The sequence below is a fragment of the Gobio gobio genome (assembly GCF_949357685.1).
Source record: "Gobio gobio genome assembly, chromosome: 9".
NCBI classification, from domain to species: Eukaryota; Metazoa; Chordata; class Actinopteri; order Cypriniformes; family Gobionidae; genus Gobio; species Gobio gobio.
In genome coordinates this window covers 4,283,415-4,303,384 of record NC_137115.1, presented here as the reverse complement: position 1 = coordinate 4,303,384, position 19,970 = coordinate 4,283,415, and the positions used below count along the sequence as shown (strand labels likewise).

Here is a 19,970-nt window from a genome sequence, read left to right as displayed (position 1 = left end):
GCCCCTGAAGGCCAAACTACAGCCCCTGAAGCTCAAACTACAGCCCCTGAAGGCCAAACTACAGCCCCTGAAGCTCAAACTACAGCCCCTGAAGGCCAAACTACAGCCCCTGAAGCTCAAACTACAGCCCCTGAAGGCCAAACTACAGCCCCTGAAGCTCAAACTACAGCCCCTGAAGGCCAAACTACAGCCCCTGAAGCTCAAACTACAGCCCCTGAAGCTCAAACTACAGCCCCTGAAGGCCAAACTACAGCCCCTGAAGCTCAAACTACAGCCCCTGAAGGCCAAACTACAGCCCCTGAAGCTCAAACTACAGCCCCTGAAGGCCAAACTACAGCCCCTGAAGCTCAAACTACAGCCCCTGAAGGCCAAACTACAGCCCCTGAAGGCCAAACTACAGCCCCTGAAGCTCAAACTACAGCCCCTGAAGGCCAAACAAAGGTGATTTGACTCCGGGATGAAAATAACAGCGTCTGATGGCGACAAACGCAAACGAACCGAACGCAACTTCCTCTTCTCAACGCGGGAGCAGCAAGACCGCGCCCCCTTTTTCGCGTATTCTTGTGGGCGGAGGTTAATCAACAAACTGTTCTACTGACGTAATTAAAGAAGGAAGTACAGGGATGTAGAACAAACCGGCCGTTCGCTGTAGGCTTTGAAAGGGAACTTCTGTTAAATTAAATATCTCGCTTGACATTGAACTTTGAGCTTTATAATTTTACAGGTATTATTTATGCTCTAACAGCAACATTACACACTAACTAAAGTTTGAAAAATGGGATCACGAAGAACAGGACCTTTAAATACTTACCCTCAGGGCCGTGCTGGAGGGGCAGGAGCTCAAAGTATAAAAGGGGCACATGGAACAAGGCTTTTAATCGGGCTGTGCTCAAAATATCAATACAGCAATATATTGTGATGCATTCCTTTCTGATACGCATTTCGATACGGATGTTTCTGTATTGATATGGCAGCAAGTGCTGTGATACAGTTTTGAAAAGAAACAGAATAAAAAAGACCATTTAAAGGTCAAAAGTTAAAAAATATATATTTTCTTTGCACCTATTAATAACTCTGGGATTAGAAACTGTTATACAGAATAGTAAAGAGCAGCTGTTATAGTATTATGGTAAACTGTGTAGGACATGGTCATTATTCAAAATCAACGTGGCCTGTTTCGTACAGTACAGAATAGTTTTATTTAATGCCATGTCAGTATCTGTGGCTATTTTCATGGCAAAAACTGAATTACAAATATACAAGAGTTACATTTATACAATAAAAATAAAAACCAAGCAAACAAAAAAAAAAATACAGCAATATTATACAAGATTTTTTACATTAACGTTTAAAACCTTTTCTGGTAAAATCTTATAATCTTAAATTCCTAAATAAATCCTTTAGTGGGTTTGCTGCCTTTGCTGTTGTTGTTGCTGCTGGAGTATATCTGAGACTATAGACATTAAAACAAGCATATGAGAAATATTAGCTGATTAAACAATTGTTATGTGACCATGACAAGATGTGAAGATTGCTGAAAGTGTTTGTAACTTGCTCACTGTGCTGCAACTGTCTTTACATTTTTAACGATTTAACCCTACAGTTTTCCAGTTAGTGTGACTCTTGTATCTTTCATCATTTAAAAAAAGACGACAGCTGAAATAAAACATGGCATCAGCAGCAAACTAACGTTAACGTTACTTCTACAGGCTACACATACAGGAAACAGCAATATAAACAACAGCTCCGTGCTCACTCCACGTCGTTCTTGTAAAATAATACAAAATAATAAGTAAACAAACACTTCGCTGAGAACAACACTTACCAGCAGCCGCGCTATTGAAGAATCCTCTCCTCAGTCATCATCATATGAATCATTTTATGTACAGATAAATTATTATTCATTAATTTTACTAATAGTTAGATTGGGCAGGCCTTCACAAAAGGGCCTTTAATTACACATATATATATATTTTTTTTAAAAAAAATTGCCTTGACAAAAAGGGCACTTTGGGCATCAAGGGATAAAGAGGCAGGTGCTCAAGCAAAATGTTTAAAATGAACTTGTTTTCTCCAACAATCAAAACGAATGGATGGTAACATTGACTTCTATGATGCTCAACACTCATAAATCTGTTAACATCTCAGAAAATTTGGTTTAGGGTTTCATGACCCATTAAATACATGTCACTATTGCCATGATTGGTTAAATAATTAGCCAATTTCATTCGTCAATTCTGATCCATGCAATGTCAATCCATTATGACATGTGTATGATAGGACCCAAAGCTTATTGCTAATTCATAATTTATACACACATTTCTAAGGCCTTGAAAGGATCAACATGATCAAACTGTGACTGAAAAACCTGTTACACACAATAGCAAGTAAAATGCCTTTTAGTATAATTGTACAAACCGCTTGTGGTTCACGTGTCTTTTTGCTTGTTAAACGTTTTTTGGGGGGGCTTTTATTATGAGTATATAAATTTTACTGTTATCTATAATTTAGCGCGCTCCAAAACAATGACAAAATTCACATTTAGAAGATATAAGCTTTGAAAACTTACAGTCTCTTACTTCCAGATATCTCTTCAGCTTCTCATCAGATTTTCTGTCCAATCAAATGCTCCCTAGAATCTGAAGCCCCGCCCCCTACATTATAAACAGACGCTGAAGCTGCGGCTCAAATAGGTCACTTGTTCACAAAATTACTGTTTTCTACATGAACGGCACATTGTGCACTTTATAGGTCATGTGATCGAGTTGCTGTGGAGCAGAAAACAAATCGGACCCGTATGAATTCAGCACAGAATGATATTTAAAGCAATATGGAGGAGATTATGATGAGAGACAGTTAGATTAGGGGGGAAATGCGGCTTAATTTAGCTGATATAAACTAAAAGCTATTGGCTCTTTTAAAAAGGGGAGGAGCTGTTTGATATGCCCCCCCTGTCTTCCTGTTTCAGTGGGAATTGTTTCAAGCACTTCAGTGGGACTCCCTCCATAATGACTTTTATAAAGTAAACATTAGAATAACTTTTACTTTACATTGTCAGTAATAGGCTATTTCAAGATGAACACTTACTGGACTGAAATAACTGACAGTAGCTTACTTGATTATCCCTTCATTATTGATCATCACAGATTTCATATATTCACATTACAAATAGCCGAATTTCATTGTACTTATTGGCAATATTAAAACTGATTTGTTTTTTTCCTCCTCGAGTTAGAGCTCCATATTCTCACTGCATCATATATGAGCCATAAAAGCCTGATGTATCAAATATGATACTCAACAAAAAACACATGCAAAAATAAAAAAATATATTTTTTGCATGTTTTTGTTAAGTATCATATTTGATACAGCAGGCTTTTATATATATATATATATATATATATATATATATATATAATGTATATGTCAGGCTTTACAGAGTTCAAATGTAGGGACAAAAATGTTCCATGTTTCAATATATTATCAAGTTTAGTATGAGTTTGTATTTTGCATAAATGGATGGCATGTATTTTTTATATAAGAAATTCCATAATAAACATAAAACTGCCCATTAAAAATAATTCCAGGAGGCAAGTATTAAATTATTATTATTTTTTTTTTATGCATATAATTCTCACACTTTCTCAGTTAAAATGTAGCCCATTTGTACTTTTGCACCATTTACACTCTTGTGGAGTTTGAAATACTAAGCAAAATAAGTGTAATAAATTCCAAGCATCATTCATTCACAAAGTTCTTGAAAACATGAAAAAGCCTGAAAAAAAAGCATGAAAAAATGACAATGAAAACTCAAATATTATGCCTAAAGAGCAGTGATTTATTTTGATATGCATGAAAAATGTGATCTATTAACTGGATGTGATGATTCCCACAAAAACACACATGATGCACATCTACAACTTTCAGACCACGTGGATGAAGAAAAATGACTTCTTTAAAGGAAAGCAGTCATAAAATCCCCTTATTACTGATGCTACAAGTTTGCAAAAGCCACCGTAGTAATGGAAGGTAAGATTAATTAATTTATTTATTTACACATTTTTGTGCTTTTGTTAGTTGATTATATAAATTATGTTTCTTGTTCTTGGAGGTGAGCGTGATTTATTTTAGGCGTTTATACGATATACTTTAGGACTTTTATTTTGAAATACAGCGCATAACCACTTCCGCAAGAAATATTCTGCTACAACATCCGCTCTCTCGCCGTTTCCTTACAACGGCTAGTACAATTAAATAGCTTTTATCATGAAGATATTATTAATACCTACTTAAATATCCGATACGATATGAATGTTTTGCCTTGAAAGCGGTAATCATGGCGAGGATTGGAGAAATCATTCATCTTAACGTCGGGGGCAAAAGGTTGTGTATTAAATCAACTACATATCCTGCTCGAAACATGCCACACACTTCATTAGCATAATCCAGAAGTGTTGCTCTACATTAGAAACTGTAGTGTGGTCTTCATAATAACTCGTTTTAGTGTTGTTTTGTATTGATCACACTTACCATGACAGTGATAAACATCTACATGCCTATAGAAGCAGCAGAAAGGCCTGACCTGTGACCCCCAGACCGGTTTTGGCTAAAAGTTGTTGTGTTTTTCTCTTTGAATGTATAACCACAGGTTTAGCACCTCCAGACAGACTCTCACCTGGGTTCCTGACTCCTTCTTCTCAAGGTTTGTGTGTCAGATCAAACCCTTCATTCGTGTGCATCATGTAAACATGTTTTATTGATTGTTTATTTATTTTTTAGTATCACAGGTCATTTATTAGGACAATTAAAAGCTTTTTTTTAGGTGTGTACATAATAAATACGTTATTTTCTGTGTCTAGTTTATTAAGTGGACGCATATCAACACTTAAAGATGAGACTGGAGCGGTAAGGTTTACTCTCTTCTGTTCATATGCCAATAATAATAAATGTGGCAGATCAGAAGATTATACTCTTGAGCCATCCCACATGAAAAAATACTATAGTATATTATAGTAAAATTACTTTAGTAAATACTATAGTGTTTTTGAACCATACTTTAGTACAGATACTACAGTAAATTGAAGTATATTATAGTATTTACTACTGTAGTATATTTACTATAGTACGGCTCAAAAACACTATAGTATTTACTAGAGTAATTTTACTATAATATACTCATATGTGGGATATGAATGTAATATTTGTGTTTTTCAGATTTTCATAGACAGAGATCCGTCTCTGTTTGCTCCCATTCTGAACTTTCTGCGCACTAAAGAGCTTCACCCCAGGTAAAACATATAATCTGTTTATTTTGTTATCTGTGTTATGGATTATTCAACAGTGTGAAATGAAGACTCTTATTATGGAAACTGTTCTTATGTCAGGTCCATAGATGTCCACTTATTAATGCACGAGGCAGAGTTCTATGGCATCACGCCGCTGGGTAAGATCTCATCATTATTCTGATAATTATTCTAATAAAATTTACCCATGGCTGTTTTTCAAATGTACATAAAAGATTTTCAATAAAATATCCAAGTCTCCCAGTCACTGACTTTTACTAAAATTGTGTTATTTACAATCCCCTGTTGTTAAAAATTGTTTATATAAAACCAGATTTAAAAACGGGGCATTTATACCTATAAGCGCCAGCGGGTCAAATTTACCCCGATATAAATAAAATTTTTTTGAGCAACGTGTCGGCTTACTGTAAACAGTCACACGACGCACAGTCAAATAAAGATGTTTTAGCCTATTTATAAATGTTCAAACTATCTAATTATACATTTTTGTTTAGCTATTTTTTATCGTGTAATTGTGTTGCTATTTATTCAAGTCTGCCCGTTTCCTGAAAAAATATATTTCCGCTCTATAATGTAATAATTTTTTTTTCATGATTACAGCAATATTGGTGTTGTTCTCTTATTCAAATTATAAATGATATAACTAGGCTATACAAATTAATAATTAATTAGGTGAAACTGTGCGCTTAGATTTGTCGTCGTGGATTATTATAATCGCTCTTTATTGTCTATTTAGGGTATTTTAGTCATTTAAATAACATGGGTTATCTTAATATGAGATTAATTACATTTTATTATAATATTACACCACCCAAATATGTATTTATTTCCCTTAAATTCTCGTCGTCATTGCAGGCTGATTTAGCCTATTCACCAAAAAGTGATTTGCGTAACTGCTTAAAATAGCACAAAACAACAGGGCCCAGTTGCTTAAACTTAGCCATTATATTTAGACTGTGTCTTAAGAACTAATTTGACACACTAGCAATTAGTCAAGAGGTAATCGCTCTTACTTTTCTGATTCAAATTAGACCAATCTAACTTTTTATGTAACTGACTTTAAAAAGTTACGAATAGTCTTGAAGAAAAAAATAGACGACTAACTTTTAAGACTAGTCTAAGCAGTTTATGCAACCGGCCCCAGGACAAAAACATAGTTGATGACTAAAAATAATCATTTCATGACTCCAAACATTACTTATGGCATAATACAGTGAGATATTAATTTTTGTAGCCGCTTCAAAGCAGTAATCATCTGTATGGGTAAATTTTACCCGCTGGCGGTTTTAGGTATAGAGCGCCCCCTGGCGGTTCTAGTGTTAAAGAATATGTTGACGTGAATCATGTCTTCTTCTTCTCCTCCTCCTCAGTGAGAAAGCTGCAGTTGTGTGATGAGTTGGACCGCTCCTCCTGTGGGAATGTGCTGTTTAATGGATACCTGCCGCCTCCAGGTACAGAAAACACAAACCCTGGTCATGTTAGGCCTCTTTCAGGCATGCTGACGTGTGTGTGTGTGTGTGTTACAGTGTACCCAGTGAAGCGCAGGAACAGGCACAGTGTGGCAGGACCCCAGTACATGGGTGGGCGTGCGGGGCCGGTGGAACGGGCCCCTGTGAGGAGGAGTAACACGATGCCGCCTAACCTGGGCAACGCTGGCATTCTGGGCAGAGCTGCCGTCGAGGAGAGAGTGCCAGGTCTGCCTTTCCTCTCAGGATTCAGTTCTGTTCCACATACTTCACTCTACACGACATATGTTCACATACTTCACTCTACTCTGACATATGTTCTAATATATTTACGCTCAGCTATTCTATTTTCTATTCTTCTGATTTACTTTGGTACCAGGGCCGGCCCGTGGCATAGGCGGAATAGGCAAATGCCACTCATCCATAGGGGCGGTAACATTTATTAGGCTACTGTTACCATTTTATTCATATTAATTCGAAATATTACCAAATAAAGCACAAAAAAACCTTAACTAAGTCCCCCGCCTCTTCCCGGTCCACCTCATCAATCTCCCCCGCCGAGCCACATGAAGTGCGTCAGAAATATAACGCGCGATCAGTTTAACGTTGGGGTTTTTTTGTGTCGCGTCGCATCTCGCCGCAGCCAACGTAGACAGGATTGCTTTAATTTTTTAGGATGCTTGGCCGCTCGCGCCAGGTGTAGACACAGTGAAAGTTGCCTGTTTATTTATGACGGATGGCCGAGTTGTAGTGTCCAAAAAGACAGAGAAGATAAGGTATAGGCTACACTGCAAAAAAAATGTCTTCTTTCTTAGTATCTTGTTTCTAGTCTAAATTTCAAAAAATTCTTAAATTAAGATGCATTTAGATAAGTAAAATTACATAAGATATTTTTTCTTGTTTTCTTAAAACAAGCAAAATTATCTGCCAATGGGGTGAGAAAAAATTATCTTGTTTCTGATTGAAATCTTGTTTCTGTCCCAAACAGAAATAAGATTATTTTTCTCACCCCATTGGCAGATAATTTTGCTTGTTTTGAGCAAAAACTCACTTCATTTGGATTTTTCCCCCCCAGAAAACAAGAAAAAATATGTAATTTTATTAAATGCATCTTAATTTAAGAAGTTTTAGAGATTTGGACAGGTAAAGTGATATAGGCTAATGAATGAACAGTTTATCTAATTGCATTAAATATTTAAACGCATGTAATATCACTTTTTTAATAGCCTAATGTTTTTACTCTACAGTTGTGCAGTTTCAAAGGGACATATGGCAATTTAAAAATGTATTTGCCGAAATTAGTAATGATATTTATATACAGGTTATTTAAAATAGCAACATTTTATGTAAAATTCACATTAAATATCTACATTTCTCAGTTGAATTCATGGTGAAAACATGAATGAGCATAGTTTAGTGGAAGATTGCTGCCATCTACTGGAAAACAAACACTTGCTAGTAGGGGTGTAACGATTCATCTACTACATCGATGTATCGATTTATTTTCCTACGATCTAACTACATCTATCTGTGCTCGGCAAGTTGGCCTTCCGGACGACATATATCGATCTAACATCGTTTTAAAAGGTAATCAATCGATTGTATCGATCATAGGAAATAAAGCATTGGATTTAAGCACGTCAGACTTAAATGGATGTTTTTTCTTAGCACTTTTAATGATAAAGGCGTTAAACGTTACTCGATTCAGTCTGCCTATCTGTGACATCATCGCAACGCACGCACCAGCAGCAGCGCTAAGAAAACAAAACATAGCGAACATGGCGGATGGCAGAGGAGAAGCCAACCAGCGAGAAATGATCAAGCCACCAGGAGAAAGAGCTAAGTTAGTAACGTGTTACCTGTACTTTCAACCCTTGCTAAATGTTACCTGTGCATTCCTGGGACCAGTGTGCCAGCAGAGCGAGTTTTTAGTACTGCTGGCGACATAGTGAACGCACAGAGAAGTGTTCTGCGGTCAGATCATGTTGATATTTTTGAAAAAGAAATCTGTAGAGTCATTGAAGTGTAGTTGGTTACATTTTATCTTTTGTTAAATATTGTTTGTTTATTAAACTGAGAGTTTTAGCAGGTTCAGCCAGTTTATTCAAACTGAAGAAATGTTGGTTGCACTTTATTTTTGATATTAATATTGTATTTGTATTATTTTAATGTTGAAAAACAACAGCAAAAGTAACAGGTACACCTACTATTAATTAAACCTGAAGAGAAGTTAGTTGCACTTTATTTTTGATATTAATATTGTAATATTATTATGTTGGATAACAAAAGCAGAAGTAGCAGGTTAACCTACTGTTGAAATTTTGGTTGCACTTACTGTGCTTTTATTGAAAATGTATTGAATATTGAAAATGAGAGCAGAAAAGGTTAACTTCCTGTTAATTCAACCTAAACTGTTGGTTGCACTTTATTCAAATAAAATTTGAATGCATTTGCCATTAATTGTTGTTTACTTGTTTGTTTATATCCATAATTAATTGATACCTGATTCCCTTACAAGAAACAACAGGAATCTAGGAAACTTCACCTGCACTGACCAGTATCCAGATATTTATTTCAGTCACACAATTTTTGGCTAAAAAGTTACTGAATCGATTTCAAGTCACTGAATCGTTTCGGATCGTATCGTTCTAAATGAACCAAAATCGTCCTTGAATCGTATCGACAACCTCAAATCGTGATACGAATCGAATCGTTGTTAAAACGAATCGTTACACCCCTACTTGCTAGTTCTCAATGAATAGTTTGTGCATGAATGTTGGTTGCAAGTACTCTTGCTATTTGTGTTTAGGCTGTAATGTGGCGTAGGTGCTATTTTTGTATAGTTTAAATATAATCAGCCTTTTAAAAAATAATTATAATATCATGAACATAATTATGGGATAGAATGGACTGGACATCATATAAAACAACAACAATAAAAAAAAAAAAAACGTCAATGCATTACAAAACGGGGTCTTAAAAAGTCTAAAAAAGTCTAGAATTTCAGAATCAAAATTTTAGGCCTTAAAAAAGTCTTACATTCGCAGAAGTATTGAGTTCTAGGTCTTAAATCATTTTAAACAGGTCTTAATTTCCCTCCGCCCATGTAACGCTTCCTCTAATGCTCATTGAAATGCTCCAGCAGCGCTTTAGAATGTTTTTTTAATTCTGGGTGTTGTAGTTTTTTCTTTCGCTAGTCCAAATATAATTCGCTGTATTACGACTACAAATGAGACCAACATGCATCTTATATTGCAGCCAATCAGCTTTCATGTTATTGGCGGGAGTCTCTTTCGGATTGTACCACAGACACAAAAAACTGATTTTATTCTTTATTTTATTCTATCTTTCCGCGATTACTAAATACAACGAAAAATCAACAATGCTTTTTTTGAGATCCTGCATAATTCGTAATTTCACCGCAAAATAATGTCAAGATACCAAGATAAACAACATTTATGCATTTTGTTTATTCTACTGTCATGTGTGACTATTGTGAATCTAACATAATACAGTAAGTGTGCTACCCTAATTATGAAAAAAACCTTGCACATTTCTGGAAAACTCACCACAAATTCAGTCATTTTGATCTCAAAAATCACCCCAAAAATATCCTGGTGGGATTGAGCTATGGGGAAGTGCAAGTTTATCGAATTGTTCAATTTGAATAAATAAATTTACTTTGCAAGTAATTTTGTGACTGCATTTCCTTTATAGGTCTTAAATTCCATTCATAATGGTCTTAAAAATGTCTTAAAGTCTTAAATTTGACTTGATGAAACCTGTAGAAACCCTGTCTATTTTGTCAGAATTATTGCGTTCCTATTCTATACATATTTCTAAAATATTTGTTGTCGGACAATAAATGTGCCACATGTGGAATTTTAAACCTACAAGTAAGTTTATTTTTATGAAAGTGACCTTTTATAATGGGGTAATCAAATATAGTGAATTTAAAAACAAAATGATTAATTTTGTTTTTAGATTGTAAGCCCCCTTTTCTGCACATAATATATCCCATATCCTACATTACATTCACTGTATTTGTTTATAGCCTTCAATATCAATATTGTTTTTAGGACATCATTGGACAGGATGTGAAATAAAATTATTATTAAAATAAATACTGAATTTTTTTTATCCAAATAAAAAAACATAGAAAATACCCGGATATATACCATGTATCGCCATTCAACCAAAAAACACAGAGATATGATTTTTTTGGGCCGAGCCCTAGTTTATCCTTTTTTATTTTACTCTAGTCAGTTCTATTCCATTATGCTCGATTCTACTCATTTCTACTCTATTATTCCATTACACAGGTTTACTCTACTCACTTTCATTCTATCCTACTCAGTTCTACTCTTTCTACGCTTGGTTTATGCCATTCTGTTTTATTCTATTTTACTTACTTACTGGCTTATTCTTTTATATTCTGTTTTTCTCTTCTTCATTCCGCTCTTCTACTCTTTTTATTATATTCTATTCGATTTTCTACTCAGTTCTATTCCATTATACTCAGTTCTTCTCATTTCTACTCTGGATTATCTTACTCTGTTTTATTCTACTTGCTTACTCTATTCTGTTTGATTTTACTCTCCTAATTTCTACTCTGATTTGCTATATTCTATTTTATTCTACTCAGTTCTGTTTTACTTTCCTCAGTTTTACTCTTTAGTCCTTCTTATCTACTCATGTCTGGTTTATTATTTGCTATTCTATTTTACTCAAATAACTTTACCCTTGTTTATTCTATGTTATTCTACTCTACTCATTTGTAGTCTGATTTCCATTCTATTCCATTTTACTCAATTGTATTCAGCTCTATTTAACTCCATTCCACGGTGGTTTATTTTATTCTATTCTATTTTACTCAGTTCTGCTCTAATCAGTTCTATTCCAATACTCGGTTCTTCTCATTTCTACTCTTCTCATTTCTACCCTACTGGTTTATTCTCTGCTGTTCTGTTTTACTCTCCCAGTTTCTACTCTGATTTGCTCTTTTCTATTTTATTCTACTCAGTTCTGTTTTACTTTCCTCAGTTTTATTCTTTAGTCCTACTCATCTACTCAGCTCTGGTTTATTACATTCTATTACACTAATAATATTTATTCTATTTTACTCTACTCATTTGTACTCTGATTTGTTCCATTTCTATTTTACTAATTTCTACTCTGGTTTATTCCATTCTATTCTATTTTACTCATTTCTGCTCTAATCAGTTCTATTCAATTACACTCACTTCTCATTTCTACCATTATTTATTTTATTCTGTTTTATTCTACTGGTTTATTCTATGCTGTTCTGTTTTACTCTTATTTGCTCTATTCTATTTGATTCTACTCTACTCAGTTCTGCTTTAATTTACAAATTTCTACTAATTTAGTCCTACTCATCTACTCGGCTCTGGTTCATTCTATTGGATTTTACTCAAATAATTGTTACCCTTGTTTATTCTATTTTACTGTACTCTGGTCTACTCTACTCATTTGTACTCTGATTTGTTCCATTTATTTTATTCTATTTTACTCAGTTCTGCTCTAATCAGTTCTATTCCATTATACTCACTTCTTCTCATTTCCACTCAGTTTATTTTATTCTGTTTTATTCTACTGGTTTATTCTGTGCCGTTCTGTTTTACTCTCTCAATTTCTACTCTGATTTGCTCTATTCTGTTTTATTCTACTCAGTTTAGTTTTATTTTACTCATTTCTACTCTTGTTTATTATGTTCTATTTTACTCAGTTCTGCTCTGGTTTATTACATTCTATTCCATTATACCCAGTTCTTCTCATTTTGACTTCATAATGTTTATTTTATTCTGTTTTCTACTTGATTATTCTGTTCTGTTTTTCTCCTAATTTCTACTGATTTTCTCTGTTCTACTCAACTCATTTATACTCTGGTTTATTCCATTATATTCTATTTTACTCAGTTCTGCTCTAATCCGTTCTATTCTAGTTTATTCTATTCATTTTTTTTTTTGCTTCCTGCAAAACAGTTCTCTTATGTGCACCCTTAATTCTTCCAGTTTAAAATGCTAATTTCTAATGATTTCTGGACTGTGTTGTTCAGGTCCAGTCTCTGACCCAGGCATGGTCAGAATCATATGTGGGCATCATAACTGGATTGCGGTGGCCTATGCCCAGTTTGTGGTCTGTTACAGGTAAGGTTCACCAATAGCAATGATGTGGAGGCACATATGGGATGTTTTCTAACACGGCCTCACTCCTGCTCAGGGTTAAAGAGTCTACAGGATGGCAGCAGGTCTTTACCAGCCCTCGGCTGGACTGGGTGATTGACAGGGTGGCTCTTAATGCCAAGGTCATGGGCGGTTCACTAGGAGACAATGATAAGATGGTTGCCGTGGCGTCGGGCACGGAGATCATACTGTGGGCGATCTGTCCCGATGGCAATGGCAATGAAATTGGTATGGGCTCATTTCATATAATCCATGGGGTTTTTTTAACAATTGTTTGGAAAGCAAAGTTCTTGATCTGTGATTTGTTCTGATCCGCAGGTGTGTTCAGTTTGAATGTACCAGTGGAGGCTTTGTTCTTTGTAGGAAATCAGCTCATCGCCACCAGCCACACGGGAAAAGTGGGAGTTTGGAACGCCGTCACCAAACACTGGCAGGTGATGGCAAGCTGAGAGATCAAGTTTTGTTCACATTGCATTTAAAATGAAACGGGTCACTTCCTGATGTCTTCATCTCTCTCTGTGCAGAACCAGGATGTTGTTCCCATCAACAGTTATGACACAGCTGGATCTTTCCTCATTTTGGGATGTAATAATGGATCTATTTACTACATAGGTAAAGTGACAATCAGACCTGAATAATCTATTGTTTTATGTTTGTCAAGTTTTGATTTGGGTATATATAGTTGTAAATAAAAACTATTTAAAGGGTTCGTTCACCTAAAAACAGACTTCCGTTCATCTTCAAAGCACAAGTTAAGATATTTTAGTGAAATCTGAGAGGTTTACTGTCCCTCCTTGGAAAATGTCCACCTATTCACCCAAAACTCTTCAAAGCGTTCATAAAGAGACTGTAACATAATCTTCTGAGGAGATGAACGCTTTATATGATGCACAGATTTAATCTAGGATTTTATTCTCATATATACACTATTAATGCATTGCTACAGGGTTATCAAATATACAAATATAAACCATTTATTGGGGAATTTCAAGCGAAAACTGAGTAACATAGAATAGAAAAATTAAACCACAGTGGAATTGAGTTGAATAGAGCTGAATACAACTGAGTAAAATCGAATAGAATGGAAATCAGACGACAAATGAGTAGTGTAGAATAAAATAGAACAAACTAGGGTAACAATTGTTTGAGTAAAATCGAAAATTAGTAGAAATTTGTAAATTAAAGCAGAACTGAGTAGAGTAGAATCGAATAGAATAGAGTAAATAAGAGTAAAACAGAACAGCATAAAATAAACCAGTAGAATAATAAAAGAATAAAATAAACCAGAGTTGAAATGAGTAAAATAGAATGGAACAAATCTGAGTTGAGTAGAATAAACAAGGGTAAAATTATTAGTGTAATAGAATGGAATAAACCAGAGCTGAGTAGATAAGTAGGACTAAAAATAGAATAAAACAGACTAGAGCAAATAAGAGAAATGAGAAGAACTGAGTAATGAAATAGAACTGATTAGGGTAAAACTGATTAGAAAATCGAATAGAATATAACAAAAAATTAGAAGAGTGGAATGTAGAAGAGGAAAACAGAATAAAAAAGAATAAGCCGGTGCACATAAGAGAACTGTTTTGCAGAAAGCAAACAATGAATAGAATAAACTAGAGTAAAAATGAGTAGAATGGTGTAAAATAGAATAGAACTGATTAGAGCAGAACTGAGTAAAATAGAACAGAATCGAATAATCCAGTAGAATAAAACAGAATAAAATAAACACGATGAAGTAAAAATGAGAAGAACTGGGTAAAATAGAATAGAATGGAATAAACCGGAGTAGAAATTAGTAAAATAAAACCAAACTGAGTAGAATAAAACAGAATAGAGCAAATCAGAGTAGATACTGGGAGAGTACAATAGGACAGCACAGAATAAACCAGTAGAATAAATCAGAATAAAATAAACCAGAGGAGAAGAAGTGAGTATAATGGAATATTACTGAGTAGAATAGAGTAGAATAGAATAAATTGGGGTAGAAATGAGTAAAACAGAATAAAATAAATCACAGTAGAATTGAGTAAAATCGAATGGAACAAATCAGAGTACAAATGAGTAGAGTAGAACAGAGTACAGTAAAATAGAATAAACAAGGGTAACAATTATTTGAGTAAAATCCAATAGAATGAACCAGAGCCGAGTAGATGAGTAGGACTAAATGGGTAGAAATGTGTAAAGCAGAACTGAGTAGAGTAGAATCAAATAGAATAGAGTAAATAAGAGTAAAACAGAACAGCATAGAATAAACCAGTAGAATAAATGTACTCGAATAATAGAATAGTACTGAGTAGAGTAAAATAAAATGGGATAAAACACAGAATAGAGTAAATCAGAGTACAATGTAAAACATGTGTGTCATTAGCGTGATTTATACTTGCTTAAGACTTAGTTAGGATGCATTAAAGAATGCCATTGTGGGAATCTGACATCTAGGATCACTATCGGATATCACTGACATTAATCATTCATGTGTGTGTCTTTCAGATGTCCAGAAGTTTCCTCTGAGGATGAAGGATAATGATTTGTTGGTGACTGAGCTGTATCGAGATCCCACTGAAGATGCTATCACTGCTATGAGTGTCTACCTGACGCCCAAAACAAGTAACAGAGATCTTCTCACACACACTATCACACACTAACCCATCAGCACTGCAGATGATCACACACACACACTCAGACCAGCGCCAGATCACACACCAGCCTCAGAGATCTTCTCACACACACTATCACACACTAACCCATCAGCACTGCAGATGATCACACACACACTCAGACCAGCGCCAGATCACACACCAGCCTCAGAGATCTTCTCACACACACTATCACACACTAACCCATCAGCACTGCAGATGATCACACACACTCAGACCAGCGCCAGATCACACACCAGCCTCAGAGATCTTCTCACACACACACACACACTCTAACCCATCAGCACTGCAGATGATCACACACACACTCAGACCAGCGCCAGATCACACACCAGCCTCAGAGATCTTCTCACACACACTATCACACACTACCCATCAGCACTGCAGATGATCACACACACTCAGACCAGCGCCAGATCACACACCAGCCTCAGAGATCTTCTCACACACTATCACACACTAACCCATCAGCACTGCAGATGATCACACACACTCAGACCAGTGCCAGATCACACACCAGCCTCAGAGATCTTCTCACACACACTATCACACACTAACCCATCAGCACTGCAGATGATCACACACACTCAGACCAGCGCCAGATCACACACCAGCCTCAGAGATCTTCTCACACACACACACTCTAACCCATCAGCACTGCAGATGATCACACACACTCAGACCAGTGCCAGATCACACACCAGCCTCAGAGATCTTCTCACACACACTATCACACACTAACCCATCAGCACTGCAGATGATCACACACACTCAGACCAGTGCCAGATCACACACCAGCCTCAGAGATCTTCTCACACACACACACACACACACACACACTCTAACCCATCAGCACTGCAGATGATCACACACACTCAGACCAGCGCCAGATCACACACCAGCCTCAGAGATCTTCTCACACACACTATCACACACTAACCCATCAGCACTGCAGATGATCACACACACTCAGACCAGCGCCAGATCACACACCAGCCTCAGAGATCTTCTCACACACACTATCACACACTTGCGACACTCTTTGAGAAAAAGAAGTGGTCTTATTATGGAAAGAAAATGCTTTAGTGCAAACTGAATGTAATGTTTAGAGGCTCTTAATTGAATATTTACATTTAAATGGGAATGCATTAGAGTTTAAATTCATATTAAATGCAATTAGTTGATCTTTTGATCCACTTCAGTACATCTTTATGTAATTTCATAATTACTTACTTTAACATTTATTCATTTTGCAGACAAATTTATCCAAAGTGACTTACTTTAGAATAATACTTCTATTGTCTTTGAAATATGGTTAAAGTGCACTGCTGAATTTACTTTAAAGGGGTCATGAACTGCATTGTTTTATAATGTTTCCTGTGGTGCACTTATAATGTTAGTGTGATTGTATTGTAAGGGAGCGTTCTTTGACCGATTTCTAGATATAATTTAATCACAGTTTAAATAACAGATTATTTTCATCTACTAAGAGAAACAATGAGATGTTGAGCGTTTAGTCACTGGTTTGATTTACTGACACACAGATAAAGAACATCTGACTGTTCATGAATCAGAAATCACTGGTCTCAGATCAGGCATTAGAATGAACACAGTTACTCACATGTTGTGGCATGACTGTCGAGTCCATATTGGGGTTGAGTTTCGTTTGGGTTTTTTTCGATACCGGTGCGAAACCGATACTTAAAAAAAAAAAAAAAAAAAAAAGCCACAAAACGAGGTGGATGACATTAAAGAATTACTTTTTATTGGGTTTTTGTTTTATTTAAAGGGTTAGTTCACCCAAAAATGAAAATTCTGTCATTAATGACTTCCCCTCATGTCGTTCGACACCAGTCAGACACAGATGAAGATATTTTAGTGTAAATCTGATGCTCTGAAAGGCCTCCATTGGCACAACTTTACACTCTCAAGACCCTTAAAAGGTACTAAAGACGTCGTTACAAAGTCCATCTCACTACAGTGGTTCTACAATAACTTTATGAATCGGCGAGAATAGTTTTTGTGCGCAAAAAAACCCTAAATAACGACTTTCATAGTGATGACGATTTCAAAACAAGGCATCATGAAGCTTCGAAGCGTTATGAATCAGTGAGTCGATTCAGCGGTTTGGATCGCCAAGTTTCAGCAGTTTGACACGCGATCCGAATCTTACGGGTGTCGAACGACATGAGGGTAAGTAATTGATGACAGAATTTTCATTTTTGGGTGAACTAACCCTTTAAATTGAACAATTTATTAAAAGTTTAAAATATACTTAAATATATAAATAAAAATAAATACAACAAAACACAATTTACTTAACAAATTCACAGTAAAACCTATAAGCCACCTAACCAAATTACAACAGGCCTAATTTAACACTAAATCACAGTTACAGTAATAACAGCCGTCGTCTGTATTCTTGGTCTGCTACAAACCAGCTTCAAGGTTCAGATTTATTTTGAAATATGACCATATTCTCTGGCTAAATATTTTAGAACGCGTCGCCTTATTGTTTCCATGGCGACGCGTCATGCTTATCACATGACACACAGCAGCCACAATAGCGCTGTATGACAGCTCAGCTGTATCGGGTTCAAAATATCCACAGACTTGCTAACGATGTCACAAACTATCTGATATTCAGATTTTCAAATATGTGTGAGTGAATGTGTTTTTGTCATTTAAAACCCTTTATAATGATCGTGTTAGTTGATCTATAATGCGCGATGGGCGCCGCCATGTTAGTTTGCGCCTCGGATCTGTTGGATTTATAACACGTATATTCATCCTCGTCTCACGGAATACATGAAAGTGAGTGACCGCTGAACTGGAGAAGAATAGAGGAAACTATATAGTTACTGTATAATGTGCATCTGATATGAATAAAACACGTAGTCAAATTATAAAAAAAAAAATTATGCGCCGAAATTGCGACTGATTTCCCAAAGAATCCACAGTTAAATGTAGCGAACACAAATAAATAATGCTCTACTGACACATTCATATTGTTGAGCATAAATAAGCACATTTCTAGCATTAGGATCCTCTGGAAGATGATGTTATTTTTAGTCTGTTCGTCTCTCCTCGTCATCTCACTAACACTCCAGTGGGCGGGGCCTAAGTTGTGATGATGAAGTAGGCGTTGATCTTCTTCTGCAGAGGCGGTCTTTCACCGATCGGCTCATTCCACAACGAGTTCTTCTCTGGGATTGGTTACAATAAAAGCTGTTTCTTGACTAACAAGGACGTTTTCAGGATATTCTTATAGTATCATCATCATCTTATAGGTCATCACCTCTTATATGTCAACAGCTCAAGGAAAATTTCTCAGTTCATGACCCCTTTAAAGTAATTTCTATTGAACCTTGTATGTCATGTGTTCGTAATAAATTAATTTGCAAATCAGTACACTTAAAATATATTAACCTAATAATATATTAATATATATAATATAATAATATATTTTAATATCAAATAAAAATGCACTTTAAAGTAAAATCTACATAGCCATGAAAGTGTGTACTCATTAAAGTCCCACACCAAGAAAGATAACTATATTAGCATCCAGACCAACGAACGATATCACTCACGATTTACTACATTTGCTGCATGTTTGTATTCTGTGGCTTTAAATGCTCAAGCTCTCTAAAGCAAGATGGATTCTGATAAATCATTCTGAAAGTTATTCCAACGATGTTGTTTCTCTGTGCCGTTATCGCTATACTTTTTCACATTCAGTACAATTAAGCGCACTTGTTTCTCACAGGGAACTGTCTGATGCATGTTTGTGCTCTTGTGTTTGTGCAGGTGACAGTGGGAACTGGATCGAGATTGCGTATGGCACGAGCTCAGGGACAGTGCGTGTTATCGTGCAGCATCCAGAGACTGTGGGATCCGGCCCTCAGCTCTTCCAGACCTTCTCTGTTCACCGCAGCCCTGTTACCAAGATCATGCTGTCTGAGAAACATCTCATCTCTGGTGAGGAGTCCTCGTCTCATGACCCATACCCATGCTTGTTTATAAGAATCAGGGCTCCAGACACATTTGCGACCAAAAAAAATAAGGAACACTCCACTTGTTTTGAAAATAGGTTCATTTTACAAGTCCCCTAGAGTTAAATAGTTGAGTTTTACCATTTTTGAATCCATTCAGCCGATCTTTGTATCTGCCGTTAGCACTATTAGCATAGCTTAGCATACATCATTGATTCTAAACAGTCCATTAGCATCTCATTTAGGGATGCACGATATTGGATTTTTGTTGATATCAGATATGCTGATATTTTTCAACTAATTTTGGCCGATGCCGATACCGATACCGATATATGTTTATTTT

At 35.9% G+C, this 19,970-nt stretch overlaps 1 protein-coding gene across 1 annotated transcript in view; it reads left to right on the top strand.

Moving 5' to 3' along the window:
* Positions 1 to 4,185: 4,185 nt before the first annotated feature.
* The window catches only part of shkbp1 (SH3KBP1 binding protein 1), a 32,234-nt gene continuing 16,449 nt past the window's right edge, over positions 4,186 to 19,970 (top strand). The window contains exons 1-13 of the mRNA XM_079824818.1: positions 4,186 to 4,383; positions 4,649 to 4,702; positions 4,860 to 4,905; positions 5,215 to 5,288; positions 5,385 to 5,443; positions 6,674 to 6,754; positions 6,830 to 6,997; positions 12,846 to 12,936; positions 13,010 to 13,200; positions 13,291 to 13,406; positions 13,497 to 13,584; positions 15,466 to 15,582; positions 19,443 to 19,613. Of these exons, the coding sequence (XP_079680944.1) occupies positions 4,337 to 4,383; positions 4,649 to 4,702; positions 4,860 to 4,905; positions 5,215 to 5,288; positions 5,385 to 5,443; positions 6,674 to 6,754; positions 6,830 to 6,997; positions 12,846 to 12,936; positions 13,010 to 13,200; positions 13,291 to 13,406; positions 13,497 to 13,584; positions 15,466 to 15,582; positions 19,443 to 19,613 (1,303 nt within the window). The 5' untranslated portion in view covers positions 4,186 to 4,336. The remainder of the gene's footprint in view (positions 4,384 to 4,648; positions 4,703 to 4,859; positions 4,906 to 5,214; positions 5,289 to 5,384; positions 5,444 to 6,673; positions 6,755 to 6,829; positions 6,998 to 12,845; positions 12,937 to 13,009; positions 13,201 to 13,290; positions 13,407 to 13,496; positions 13,585 to 15,465; positions 15,583 to 19,442; positions 19,614 to 19,970) is intronic.